Raw genomic sequence first — 14708 nt, forward strand, 5'->3', positions numbered from 1 at the left:
AGGAAAATGCTGAGCAAGGTGCACTTGTGTTAATTTATTAGGCAACCTCACAAACATATACATTTCATTCTAAGAGGAAGCCTGGCATCTACTGCATGTGAAATGTATAGTCAGTGACGTACTGAAACATATTCTATAAAAATCTGCACGTTTGATGGCTTGTATGGGTCATAGCTTATCTAATAGAATGTTGTCACTGTTGAAGAAAGACTTATTAAATGTTTCACAAAGCACATCTTCAGAAAAACATTCACATATTAACAATATACCTGATCAATAAACAACATTTAAATAACTTAATTTAGGTCAGAAAAGAAGTTTGTGCGCTATTAACTTATACCCCTCTATATGAGATATATGTCTTTACGTGACTGTAAACTGTTATTAATTGTTATAAATGTTTCCATGAAAGTCATATTGAGACAGTACAAGAAAATCCAATGGGTTACTGCAGTGAACCAATGTTAGGCAAAGTAATGGAAAGGACAAACTATAGGGCAAGGAAGGGCAGATACTGTAAACGATGGCATGACCTCATCAGATGGTTGACTACCTACGAATCTAGAAAAGGCCCGTTTGCGTACTCATAGGTTTACATAGATAACGTTTGATTTTGTAAAGGACATGGCCAAGTATTTCTGCAATCAAAGCATTCTAGTTGGAAAGTCCCCAACTATAGTAAACTAGTTTCCAAATCTATATTTTGTAATTTACAGGATACCAAAGTATAAGACCCCACCCATACACAACACGCAAACATTTGTAGGTAATCAATAAATAGTGAAGTTTATTACAACAGCATGTATGGCTTATGTACAAGTGCATTATCTGTGTTAAAAAAAAGAAAAAACATACAAGGGCAATGAAACACGAGCCATCAGTGGTTTACATTCATTCACACTCTCTGCTCTCATTCCCTCTCAGGTGGTCTCTGGAGTGGTTATTCTAGTCGTGCTCTTCGTCTTGAGAATACATTCTTGGAGTGTGTACTTTCATAGGCTGTCAAATCATTTGTACAACAGGTACAATGGTTGTACACAGGGTAATAAGAAAGTAACCCTTTGTTTTTAAAAGGTATGCTTATAAGATGTGAGTGAGCGTTGGTTAGTTTTGTTACATTTTGGTTAATACGAGCATGTCATGGCATGTTGCACTGACAATGAGTGATGACTATTCAGTTGGCTTTTAATACAGTTCATCCACATCTCCAACACATCCTCATTCACGTGTTACCCACGGGTCTGGACTGTCTTCCCTGGATGAGCAGGTTCAAGTGGTTTGCTGAAATATGGCTGGTAACCCTGCGACAGTCTTCGTGGTAATTATTTAAGTAGCTGAGGGAATATGCATACTAGCACCTTTCTGCTGTAGATAGTACTGGGATCTTAGGCCTGTACTGGGACTGGCACATGATCCCCTAGCAAGAAGAGATGTGCTTAGTAGGCTTTGCATCATTTCTTGTTGATAAAAAAAAACATGTATTGCTGCAATGAGAAAACACACATTCAAGACAATTGGTTGTGCTACATGAAGGGGACTATTTACAAAAAAACAAACAGCCATCTAGTAAAAAGAGTGCTTGGTAATCAAAGGGCACTTTTTCAGTCGATTTCAATCACACAGGTTCTACGCAACCTGAGTCAGTGACCAGCTGGTCCAGATAACTTCCAAACCACTACCTCTGGAGTGGTGGCGGGGCAGGCTATGGCCAAAAACTAGCCAAAGCCAATGTCAGAGTCATCTGGGCAATCTCTTCAGGGCTCTCACGGTTTGTCTTTAAATCATGGCTTCTTCAGTGTGATGCTCACCATATGATTATTGTACAATTCTCACAATAAGGTAAATCCACAGCGATCCACTTGAGAAGTATACTAGTAACAGTTTACCCACTGGAGTGCAGACGGATTTGGCCCTCATCTGCAGGTTTGTCAATTGTATAAAAAAATAGCCATTCTGTCTTAACAACACATCTAGTCTAAGTCATAGTTGTCATTGGCTTGTACCAAAGCTAACTGACATTGTTCACTGAATAACACAAACTGAAGTGATAAAACACCAAGCTACACCTGTCACTGCAATACCTCACAGTTAGCGTTACGTTACACAGTTACCACATACTGAATCTCTCAGTTTTAGAAAATATGTATTCCCCTCCCCCTCCCCTAGCTATTCCATGGTGATAACTATGTGCTAAGAGTGGAAGAAGCAATGAAATGATTTTGAAAACACTGAGTTCAGTCACATTTTGTTCCAATGTCACATCTCTGCTGCTCACATAAATGGACTACTGTAAACTGTGACTATGGCACACTGCTCTGCAGTCTGCCCTCTGGTAAAGCAGATCAGCAGATATCACCAACAAAATCACAGATTTTGGTACATGGCCACCAGAATTTGATTTTCAAAAATAAGCACATTCATATTTTCTTTCCATCGTATCAAAATCAGCAAATCACAAGTACGCCAGCCCTCTCTTGAGTTCCCCCATCATTTACACAATGAAATAAGTACTTTATATTAATAGATATTAGGATGTTAAAACAGAAGTTGGATTGTATTTAAATGTATGGCAGTATATGTGTCACCTTTTATAAATACACCAATTATTGCTGATCCAAAGTACAACTTTATGTATTTATATTTCAGCATATATTCAGTAAGTTGTGTATATGCTGTAGTATATTAAAATACATTCATATGTGTACGTGACAATTACAAAATGTGACACATACACTGACAGATGCTAAATACAAAGTTCTTTGAGTCTTTGAGAAAATAATGTTCACGCTTGTCACTTTGAAGTGAGGGAAAGATTCACATTTTCTTTTCACGGTTACATGCTGTGTTGCAATTTTGTGAAAGATAAAGTGCCACTTACATTCACACAGATATGGTAACAGAGTCCCTTGGTGTAATGCACTAGGGGCAGGCCATTAAAAAGATAAAGTTGCAAAATACATTTTTTTTTGTACTCAAGCTCAACATTGGTAGCACAACAGCATACAGTACACAGTTTTCTTATACCAAGGTTACCACATTCACAAGAATTCAATTGCAAACACTGGCCTGACAAACTGTAAGAAAGTTCCAGTGTAAAAATAAGAACATGTATGAAACAGTCCTTCATGAGGAATCCACAACTCTCCTTCATCTAAACCCCTTCATTCAGCTCCCTCAGACTGAGTAAACAGTGTTAGAAAGGTGTTCTGTTTGTTTTAGGTTTGCATGGGCATGGCAGACTATTCATTGTTGGGGTGTGGCTCTAGTCAAGCTTTGGAACACACAAAGCTGCACACGCAGTTTACATTTGAGGACTACAAATATGTTAGATCAACGCTACCTCCGAACATCATAGTTTTTTTTCTTCTTCACCATTTCATGTCATATGACATGGCAATGCCACCCTAACCCATTCCCTTTAAAAAGTATCCTTTTTTGGGCTGCTGCATATCACCTTGGTTTGTTGTTTGGTTTTACTTTTACTTTTCAAAAGCTGCTAAATTATTTTTTGCTCATCAAATAAAACAAATATTTGACTAAATCTGGTTTACTTCACTACAATTTGTTTTCTGTTATTTTAGTCTATGCCAATTGAATCCACAGTGGTTTTCCACAAAGTCAAGTTCTCTTGGCACTATTCACAATGGCAGCAACAGATGCTGAAAAATATACCTTTACACAGCTTAGGACTTTCCTTCATTTTCAACAAGCAGGTCTTTTAATGTGCCAATAGTAACCTGGAAATAACTGACGGACACCAGTTCAGCCCAATCACAATAACCAGAGTGTTATTCACTGTTTGGAGGAGAGAAAGAGATGCTACAACAATGAATGATTCACCTTTCCTCCCCAGATTCTCCTCAAGTTTTCCCCTATCCCTTTCCGGGTAAACCTCTGTCAGGAAAGCAGCTCATTGGTTGCACACTGGAAGCTCCAAACTGGCTGTTTTGATGACCCTTGCCCCCTGTCCTTTGGTGACACGAGTTCCCTCTTGTGTCACGACCACTTGTGGGGGGGGGGGAAAGGCTAGTCTCCTCTGTAGAGAGGGCAACTGGGTATCACGAGGAGGCCACTCCATTGGCAGTGGCGGCGTCAGCAGCTGTAAGGCCAGAGTCTATGGGAGTGGAAACAGTGCAGTCCATGGTGAAAGGGGGTGATGTCCCTGGAGGAGTGGGTACAGCAGAGTCTGCTGCAAGGTCTTGGAAAGTGTCTGTTACCAGAGGAGTGGTTGAGTCCACTATGAGAAGGGGAGTGGGAGTGGGAATGGGAGTGGGAGAAGCACCCACGTGGCAGGGAGTGGTAGAGACTGGTGTGATGGTAGGGTCCATCGGTGAAGGAGGTATGATGGAGAGAGAGACAAAGTCTCTTGAAAGGGGAGGGGAAGAGGATGGGAAAGGTGGAATGGTGGCAGGCAAACTCTCCTTCAAAGGGGGTATGGGTGAGTCCACTAGAGTTAGAGGTACGGAGTCTACCACACCAGAAGTGCTATGGTCTGTGACAGGGGGGGCAAGGATGTCATGAGGGGGGGACAAGGCAGGATCAGATGAACAATGAGAGGTGATGTCCACTGCAGAGGGTGCCATGGTGTCATTCATGAAAGAAATGTTTGTTTCCACGTCCGGGGGAAGGCTGTGATCCCTGGCAACATGGGCGGGAGTATTCCCAATGGCTGGGGATGAAGTATTGATGAGAGTGGCACAGGCCACTGGGTCGGGTGAGGAAGAAGCGATTACATCTAAACCAGGGGTATCATTCTTAGCCATGGACACGGCGTCCGTTACATGGGCAGTGGGGGATTCTATTTTTGCAGGGGAGTTGACTTTGGGGGCTATAATGGAGTTGATGAGGAGGGGAGTGCTGCTGTCCAGAGGAAGCTCAGCCTCTATGGATGTGAGCTGGATTGGCTCTGTGGCGTCAGAGATGGGATGCTCCTTGGCATGAGTGTCAGTGGGATGGTCCTCAGTGGCAATTTCAGTGGTGAGACTCTCCTCAGCCATCTCTGTGGCAGGGGTTGCGGTGCATGGTTTTGCATCCTCCACAGCCGGAGGCTTCATCTTCGAGTCGGGCGCAGTGTCCCTAGCTGGCTGGATGGTGACATCCTCCTCCATGACGACAGAGGGCATGGTGAGGTCGACGGCCGAGGAGGCCGTGGAGTCCATTGTGGACATGGCCGTGGCAGCAGCCTCGTGCAGTGGTGTGTCGTCGTTGACGCGGGCGTAGTCGCGGCTGTCCGACTTGGTCAGCAGGAAGTGCTGCTCGCCAGGCTTGCGTGGGGGCAGCAGGGGCTGCCGCGTGTAGCACTCGCCTTCCTCCAGCGTCTCGGGCAGCGGCTGGTAGCGCGTCTCTGGCAGCAGCAGGATGCAGATGATGCAGATGAGGGTGCAGCAGGCAAAGATGACATGGTGCAGGAAGTAGCCCTTCTGGTCGTGCAGCTCCATGATGGGTGCCGTCAGCATGCCGAACCCTGCACTGGCAAGGACCAGGCCCAGGCCTCCACCCCTGCACAGCATCACAGACAGACAGTTCATTGCTACGACTGATGGAAATTGATATAGTCATATAATTACCATTGCATACATGAATGCTCTTGTGTGTGTGCGTGCCATGTGTATTCACAGTCTGTCCCCCACCCTCACCCATGGCCTATGTTAAACGGAACCTCTCTAGACATCCCCTCCCTATTCATGGCCTATGTAATACACATACCAGGACCTTAGGTAAGCATGTTCCGGAACATTCCGTGGGGGCTGGTGGTCACCTCACCTCCCCTCCCACTCCCACCCCCATTTGCCCAACTTGACCTATCACCCAAAGGTATCCCATGATCAACCAATACCTAAACAGTAACACCCCCCCCCATTTGACCTGTGACCTCCCATAGCTGACCTTATAAAAAGTAATACTGTACATCGATATTCAGTCTTTACCCTTTCTACTCGATTTGGAATTGACTCCCTGCAGGCGTACGTGAGGAATAAACACCAAGATATTTGATTCACCTCGTGGTTCCATTGTCTAAAGTTTATTGTTGGATTCAGAGCTATCACGACTTCGACCATTAATACCATATTTCACACAGCAACACTTTTTCTGTAAAGCCTTAGCATGCATCTCAACCTGTACCATGTTACTGCGCACTGTGATATTGCCCTTTGCATGTAGGCACTACATTATATCATATTCAGTAAATATTGATTTAAAATCCGTCAGAAAATATATATGGGGGGCTGTGGCGCTGGCGACAGCTTCCCAACCACATACGGGTCCAAGTGCCCACAGGGACCCAGGCTCCAATTCGGCCCGTGGTCATTTCCAAAACCCACTCCCAATCTCTCCCTCTCCCACTCATTTTCTGTCATTCTTCACTGTCCTATCTGAATAAAGGCACCCCCCCCCCCCAAATAAACTAGAAGTCAGCAATACAAATAATTATCCTTGAATTTCATGTGACCAGCAGGGGGCACACTAGGTCATGTTTTCAACACAACATGTTCCTTTCCTGCACAATAAAAAAAAAATGCAAATTCAGACTGTGTCTGGTTTGCTTAGAGAAGCCAAACAAACAGGGTATATAATGTAGTTCCTATGTACACCCTCTCAAATGTCCTAATTTCCCCCCCTTGGTGTGGATGCTTGGTGGAAATTTGAAACTAACTGGATTTTCTCAACATGATGTCAAATCATGAAGTCCACACATTTCCCCCCACTCAAAATACACAAACCTTGACTGTAATCGCTATTGATTTGGCCTCTTATGCGCAATTACCTCTGAGGTTCATCTAATGCCTTATTCCAAGGACATCATTCGTTGTACCCTAAGCATCCCCCACAAGGCTCACTTGGTGCATCCCATTCTCATTTTGGAATGGTTTTGTAGGCTGGCTCACCTGATAACTGTGGGGGTGATCTCGGCACAGAAAAAGATACTCAGATTGCTGACTGCGTGGGAGGAGAACATGCCAATGATGGAGAATGCCACCGAGAAGTTGGTTTTCAGTGTGTCAGACCGCTCTGAAAGAAAAGAGGGAAAGAGAGAGAGATAGAGAGGACCGGGCAGATGAGTCATTCGGCTGTCTGAAATAACCCCACACCCCCGCTCTTCAGGACACATTAAAGGAAGGGAATAACATACAGTGAATAATGAATGATATTATGTAATGTTTCAGAGAGTGAAACAGGGCTAGTTTGACAAAAAATTTATATCAGTGTCTTGTGTGGATATTGCAGTCTCTGATCATTGATCATGCTACGACCCTAAAAGTTTATAAAGGTATCTAATAAGTCTTTTGAAATCTATGTTTTTCTCTCCTGTCAAAAAGAAAAGATATATATGGAAGTTGTGTGAATTTGCCTGAAAGAGAAAGAAGTAGCCAAGTGTAGGCAAGTTTCAAAGCAAACATGTAGCTATGTCCGCTTATTACATACACCACATTCATTTAGATACTGCATTTACCCAGTGGCAGTTAGTTATAGTGTACTATAAAAGATGGAACATTCGGTTGTTATCTCTGTTGTGTCCGCTCAACAGGGGGGCTGTGAGCTACAGAGTCTTCCTCTTCTCCCGGAGAGCAGCCTGGGAGCTCACGTTGTGGATTAGGCCAAGGAGAAGGGCAGAGGAGAGAGGATCACTCATGCCTGGACGACTCACTGGCCAATGGGAGGCAGGGGAAAGCACTATCCACTCGTTCTAATTAGACCTTGAAGTCAGACTCATTAAAAAGAGCGGATATCTCAGTGGGCTCTTTAATCCTTTCAAAATGGAACTGCAATAAGAATGGGTTTACAGTCCGAGGAATGATATACCGGCCGGAAGGCTGTTTCAGTGCTTGTTGGTATGGTTCTTGAGACTGTCGAGATCATCACTTAGGGGGGTGAGTGTGTGTGTGTGTGTGTGTGTGTGTGTGTGTTGGGGAACAGGGGGAGGCAAATGCGACAAAATACCTTAACTCCACAATAACAATAAAGGCTGAAATGGTGGTCGGTCAAACCTAGCAAGCAATTTGATTACAAAACGCTTTGCTGCTGGAGGGTGCACATTTGAAAAGTGTTTATGAGATGGCCAGCTCGTAATCACATTGGAATGACATGAGGAAACATGAGGCCCTGGGGTTTTCAGAACAGAGCTACAGCCTGTGCACACCAGTCGAGAGGCTCCTTTGATTTCGTCTTTCATTTGTTGTAGCTTGTAAGGAAATAAGCATGAGAAAGCCGTTCTCAAGGGCAATAGCCTCGTCTCCCATTGAAATGGCTCCAAACTATTTTAGAACCTGGTAAATAGACTGCCTCTTCTAAGCACAACGAAATAACAGCGATGACTGAGCACACAAATAATAAAGCAATTATTGTCAACAATATAAAAACCATTGGTTCCTCTGCTGCCATAGCTGCTACCTGACGCTACTTTGTGCGAAATGCATTCTTGGATATTTGACTACCAAAGTCCACACAAGTCACCTCCTGATACATCCTTGACAAAAAAAAAAACCTGAATCGAGAAGACTTCCGGGTATTGGATCTGTACTTGACTAACTTTTGAATTGGAACAGAACTTGAGCTATGACTGATGGCATGTCCAGAGACCAGTCCATGGCAATGCAAGTACAGAGAAGAACACATATTGAGAAATCATGGGGAGGAGGACCGTTGAGGACCGTGGTGTCTTACCTTTGGCCTCATCCTCTCCTCTCCCTTAATGACCTTAATTTCCCTCGGGATCAATAAAGTATCCATCTATCTATCTATCTATCCAGACCGCCAGCACACCACAGTCAGGTCCACATTTTTGGACACTTGCCGCAGATCTGCAGCACGCCTAAGAGTTGATTGGCCCGTAGCCCCTATGTCACCAAAAGGGAATTGGATGGATGGCAAATTCCTGCCTGTGATACCGTCTTCATCACGGCATAGAATTCCACTATTCCCCTGACTGCTTGGAGTCTAGTCAGCTAAGGTCCCTATTTTTGGCTTCCATCTGTTGCAGGACATGGAAAGGGCCAACAATCTTGCGTAGCGCCCATGTTATTTGTAAACTTTGCCGAGCTGGAGTTGGACATACCAGACATGTCGGACAAGGGGGAGCCTGTAAAGGAGATCTGCACTGTGTCTGACTACATTATGCGCACCGCCCACTGCTCCAGTGAGTCCACGGGCCAGACAATGGGCATGGCTGTGGTTGCACTGAGGCGATAGGGATGGAGTGCATTTTCTGGATCAGCCCATCTCCTCAACAGGCCTGTTCTTATATGTTTTTATGTTTATATGTTATGTTATGTTATGTCTTGTTAGGTTATGGTAGTGTGGCATGGTGTCCTGCCCTAAGCATTTCAGTGCCCAGTCCGACTCTGTTGTTCTGTGTATCTGACAATAAAAGACTTGACTTGACTGGACTTGACTGTTCTATCAAACCGTCATTGAGATGCAGGTGGCTTTTTTCGGCCAAAGCTATAAAGGGGGAAGCCCTGTGAGGAATGCTACTCGTAAGCAATCACCGAGGGCCTCGCCCGCCAGCCCGCACGCCCCCTGCTCCCTCCACTCACAGGCCGTCCGCAAGACAGCAGGGCTGTAGAACCCCCAAGAGGGAACAGCCGCAACCACAACAAGCTGCAGCTGCTTCACGCCCACGGTGCCAAAACCCCTGGGCCAGACAGCCCTTTGCCCCAGGCCCTGGGCTTACCCTCAGGCAAAGCTTGTGGGCTCAACTGGGTTCAAGTTTCCTACCAGACGTAGCCACATGGCAGTTTGAATGTGAGCACAAAAGCAGCCTTATGATTGCCTCCCCCTAAGTTTTGTTTAACGTAAGGCTAAACCTCACAACAAGCACTTACGTCACTATACCTTCAAAGTGGTAACACATCGTCAGGTGTTAACCTCTATACACCAAAGAGACTGGAGTACCATGGAAGATCTCAAAGACGGGTTTTTTCACATTGCCTTTTTCGAAGCGCGCAGACAGTAGGTTTCAATGGTGTGTCGCCATGTCAACATCTATTGGTACCTAGTTTTCTAAGGGGGTTACTGCCTCAGGCCGGCCTCATGGTCTGTAGTCCCACAATGGGATCTCCCCTGGTGATGGGTGCTCTCTGTGATTTTGGAGCCCTTACACAAAATTCCTCTCATGTAAAGTGGCACTGCTTTTGGCTCTCATAACAGCTTAAGGACTGGGTGAACTGCACGCGATCTCATTTATCCCCCATTGCACTCAGTGAGCCACAGATTATTCTAGGTACCTCCATGGACAAACCCTGCTTTTTTTGTCTAAGATTGTGACTGCAGCTCACTCTTTAGCACATATCGAGCTTCTTTCTGCCCCCCAACTGTTTTCCTCTGATGAGGTTTGGAGATTACACACCTTATGTCCAAGGACAAGGCATTTACGCACAGTGTCAGGCTTTTTTAAAACAACATCTTTCACACTGGATTGTGCAGGTTACCAAAGCCTCCTATGAAACAAAAGGCGCCTACTCTACACACAGTATGGCGACTGTTAATCTGCTTATTGGGCGAATTCTCATATTTTCATTCGCTATACTCTTAAAGATGTCACAGCACCAGTGCAGTGTGTTTTGCTATCAGGACCTAGTGGCAAGTAGGCTTGGTGTTTGCCTACTGGGTTTCCCTGGGAGAGAAGCAGGTTGTTTTATAGCTCTGCAAATTCTGGGAGCTTTCGCCATATGTGAGCTGTGTCTCACGAAGGAGAACGTCCAGTTTCTTTGATACCTCGGTTTTCCGAGGTAACAGTAAGACACAGCTCAGTGCAATCCCAGAATGCAAGCTCGTTCTGAAAGCAACCTGCTATGGGGAGGGCAACGATGGGCAGCAGGAGTTAGGGCGGAGGTAGGCTACTTCCCTGCCCAATCCTTGCCCGCCTAAAGACTTGTAGGTGTTTCAGCAACTTGGATGCATGCATCTAGTTCCCCATATGTGAGCTGGGTCTCACTTCTATCTATCAGAGTACTCTTAAACATGTTATGGACCATTCTATAGGACCCAGCTCACATATGGGGAACTATAGGACTCCCACTGGGTGTTATAACAACACACCAAATATGTACCCAATGTGTATACCGTATGTAGTTTACACTATTGCTATCACAACAAAAAACAACTTGTTCAGAGTCATGCCAGCTGAACAAACGGTCAGTGAACAAAACTGACGAACCCAAGACACTATAACACCTTTCTGCTATATGAAGCAATGGGTGGGCCTTTTACAGACTTCAACCTCAACATATCAACATCCCTTACTCCATGCTAAAAAAGGCTACGCTAAATGTGAATGGTTAAGACAGTATTATAGTCAGTTTTAAACGCAACGCGTAAGCACGTAAGATACACAAGAGCCCCTTGCGCAGTTACTTAACCCTCTTTACGTGCTTAAGTGCTTCCCCCAAAATTTCTGATTTCTGATTTCTGACTATCTGACAAAGCCACTCCGGCCCTACGCAGATCGCAAAGACTGTGATTGGCCTGCCAACCACAGCCTTTCATGAGTCACACGTTTCCGGTTTCGTAGCATACTACAGTCTTTTAATCATGAATAGCCTGCAGACCGTCTCACAAGCCTCTTCTTGTGGATTATGAACATAACATGAATTATGAACAGAAGAGGTCCGAAGACATGAACTCCTTTACAAACACTCTTTAAACACTTATAAGGACGCTCAAATGACCGCAAATTTATGTAGAGACTATCCCATTCTCACAGGAGACATCACCCGCAATTGTTTTGGAGAGAACATGCTAATTCACCAAACAAATACTTTCATATTCATTTTCCACCACTTGTTAGTCTTGTCATCCATTCATATTGACGTGAATCAATCAATTGCACCCGTGAGGCAAGCGCGAGTTTGATAGAATGAGCCCGGTCTGCTCATATACCTATAACGTGGAGTTAACTTGCAGCCAACACCATTGTATTACAAGCACTGACAACATGCCCGCATGATGTGAGGGTGCACCTGGCGATTCTCTCGCCGTTTACCTTTCACCTTTGAATAATGTAACTCATAAACACATTGTTTTAAAGCGCTGTGGCCGTCATTAAAAGATGTGTCAATAAACGAACTTCTGCATCATGTGATCTGTCTTTTTTACCACTGGTACTGAATTGCCAACCTTTATATTTTGTGTAACACAAGTATTCATAACATCAAGCCTTTCGCCCACTACACTTTCATGCTCTAGTACGTTTTTTCCCTTTGTCCTGCTGCAATAAATAAGCTTACTTCACTCAAAATAAATCCTACTGTTCTGGCGTTGATTTGCTTTGCAACACGCACAATCCTTAGGGAACCTAAGGAACCTTAAGGAACTGTAAATTTAAAAAAAATTGTCTGAAACAAGTCCCTTGTGTAAATGACATGCTTACGGGTCTGCGTCTAAAACGATCCTAAATCGGCCTTAAGAAGTGCAGGACAACACTAGCATGCTAGCAAGAGGTGAGTTTGATGAGTACAGCACTTTTTCTGAGATACGCTGTGTTTCTAACCACTTAGACATATAGCTAGCATGATCATGGCTAGTAAATTTACAGAATAATATATTCATGGAGTAATGTGATTCATAGCTGTGAACTTCATATTTCTGTGAACCAACATTCTTACTTACCTATGTTTAGTTGAACGCTGTACTTTCCCAGTACTGGATTCAGCATTGAATGATGTGGGGGGAAACATTTGGGAGAAAATAAAGGCAGAAAAAAGTTAGACACAGACACTTTCTCCCCTACATAGCCTGAACAATAAGCCTCACCTTAACCTCAGTCACCAGAATCATGTTAAACATTAGCCATGAGCCAAATCATTACACACAAACTGTACTCACAGGTCTCCACAGCCACATGGTCTCACTGTAATCGAGAACCAACAACCCATAACTAGCCCATTTAAGGTAATTCTCAAGGTAATCATCTGAAATGGCACATCAAAGACGGTGACTATACTGCAGCCACTTATGTAGAAATCATGAGATTCTATAAAGTATAAGAATAGGCAAGAAACAAGTGAAATCTGCTTTGCTAAGTCAGCCAAGCTGTGAATTAAGCCAGATGGCTATAATGACTATACATGTCAAGTTAGATTCATCCACACCCACACACGCACGCAAGGAACAACTTTGAAAAAAATTATGCAACAGTAATCACAGTGTAGCTTCTCTTCATCTGTGGATATTTCCAGGACACCATGTCTGTGAGAAACAGTTTCACAGCACACCCATAATTAATAACACCAGCGCCTTCGGCTGAAAAAAACCTGGGTGTTCACTTTTCAATTCACAATTCAACAACAATGACCTGCTCTGACATTGCATGGCAGACATGCAAACACATGAACTTCATGCACTTATGTGCTTGAGAATATCTAGGTGAAATGTTTTTCCTGATTGTGAGAGAGTGTAAACAGATGGTACATATACAGTTGCCAGTAAACACCAGCAGCATACATACACCAGAATGTTTGCTCTCTTACTTGTGTGTGTGTGTGTGTATGTGTGTGTGTGTGTATGTATGTATGTATGTATGTATAGTAAGTGTATATGTACTATGTGTGTGTGTGTTCCCTCAGTGGTGTGGTGTGTGCCATACTCACAGTTGAGCAGGCCCAGCTGCAGCAGTGAGGCCAGGGCGGTGATGATCATGAACATGAGGAGGCCTCCGCGCCGACCCATCAGCCCCACCGCGGGGCACAGCGCGATGCAGGAGGCCACGGCGATGCCCGCCATCACGTAGTAGTCCGCGTAGAAGTTGTGGAACATGGTGGTCTCCTGGTACTCCTGGTACATCATGCTGCGCGCAAAACAGTGGTGGATGCCATAACCGGTCAACCTGAGGAGATGGCGGGAGGGCCAGGGAGAGAAACAGGCACAGAGAGGGGAAGGGAGACGTGCGTTTCATTAAAATAAGTTACTGTGCCAATACAGTCCATCAAAGAAAATGGAAATTGAATTAGCTGAATAATGAGATGCATCAGTGCAGAGTGGAGGGGGAAAGGAGGTATAGAGGGGGAGGAAGAGGGGAGGAGAGATACTGGCCAGCGAGCGGCAGGGAGGAAAAGAGTGATGGGGAAAATCGGAAAAGTAATTAGCTGAAAAATAATTGGTCCACACCCCATTCAATCTTTAATTTCAGCCGAATACACACTGGCAAGCACAAGCCTGGTACTCTATGGCCACTTTACAATAGTAAATGTGTGTGTGTGTGTGTGTGTCACACTCCATAGGGAAATCTTGCACAGACAGCACTGAAGCAATGGATCAGTGCTATTCTAAGCTGCCACGTCAATACCAATGCCTCCTTGCACAGTAAACAGTAATGTGTGTAATGTGTGTGCACACACACACACACACACACACACACACACACACACACTTTCAAAATAAGTACAATGGACAAACACACAGATGATCAACAAAATGCATCCTTAAGAAAAACACAACAAAAACAACAACAGCCATAGCCGTGCAAGAGGATGTGATCGAAAACAAAGTGTGAAACCCTTGTAAACAAAACCACACACTATAAACATGGAGAGAGACACACTTACGAGTTCACACAGAGCACCACGATGTTCTTCCACAGGTTTCGGGTGCCAACCATTTTAACAATGCAGGTCTTCTTAGGCTTCTTCTGCAGGGCCTGTTGCAACTCTGAAATCACAGAAGATAAGGGACAACCTGTTTCAGATCGCACATGCCACCCAAGTATATAC

General features: G+C 44.4%; 1 protein-coding gene across 1 annotated transcript in view; it reads right to left on the reverse strand.

The window, feature by feature from the left end:
• Window positions 1–841: 841 nt before the first annotated feature.
• The window catches only part of LOC308364204 (solute carrier family 22 member 23), a 41636-nt gene continuing 27769 nt past the window's right edge, over window positions 842–14708 (reverse strand). Inside the window, exons 6-10 of the mRNA XM_080837238.1 lie at window positions 14544–14646; window positions 13590–13825; window positions 12610–12642; window positions 6888–7011; window positions 842–5499 (exon numbers count right to left, since the gene is read on the reverse strand). Coding sequence (XP_080693364.1) covers window positions 4059–5499; window positions 6888–7011; window positions 12610–12642; window positions 13590–13825; window positions 14544–14646 — 1937 coding nt within the window. The 3' untranslated portion in view covers window positions 842–4058. The remainder of the gene's footprint in view (window positions 5500–6887; window positions 7012–12609; window positions 12643–13589; window positions 13826–14543; window positions 14647–14708) is intronic.

Source organism: Sprattus sprattus (assembly GCF_963457725.1).
Source record: "Sprattus sprattus genome assembly, chromosome: 4".
Lineage (NCBI taxonomy): Eukaryota > Metazoa > Chordata > Actinopteri > Clupeiformes > Clupeidae > Sprattus > Sprattus sprattus.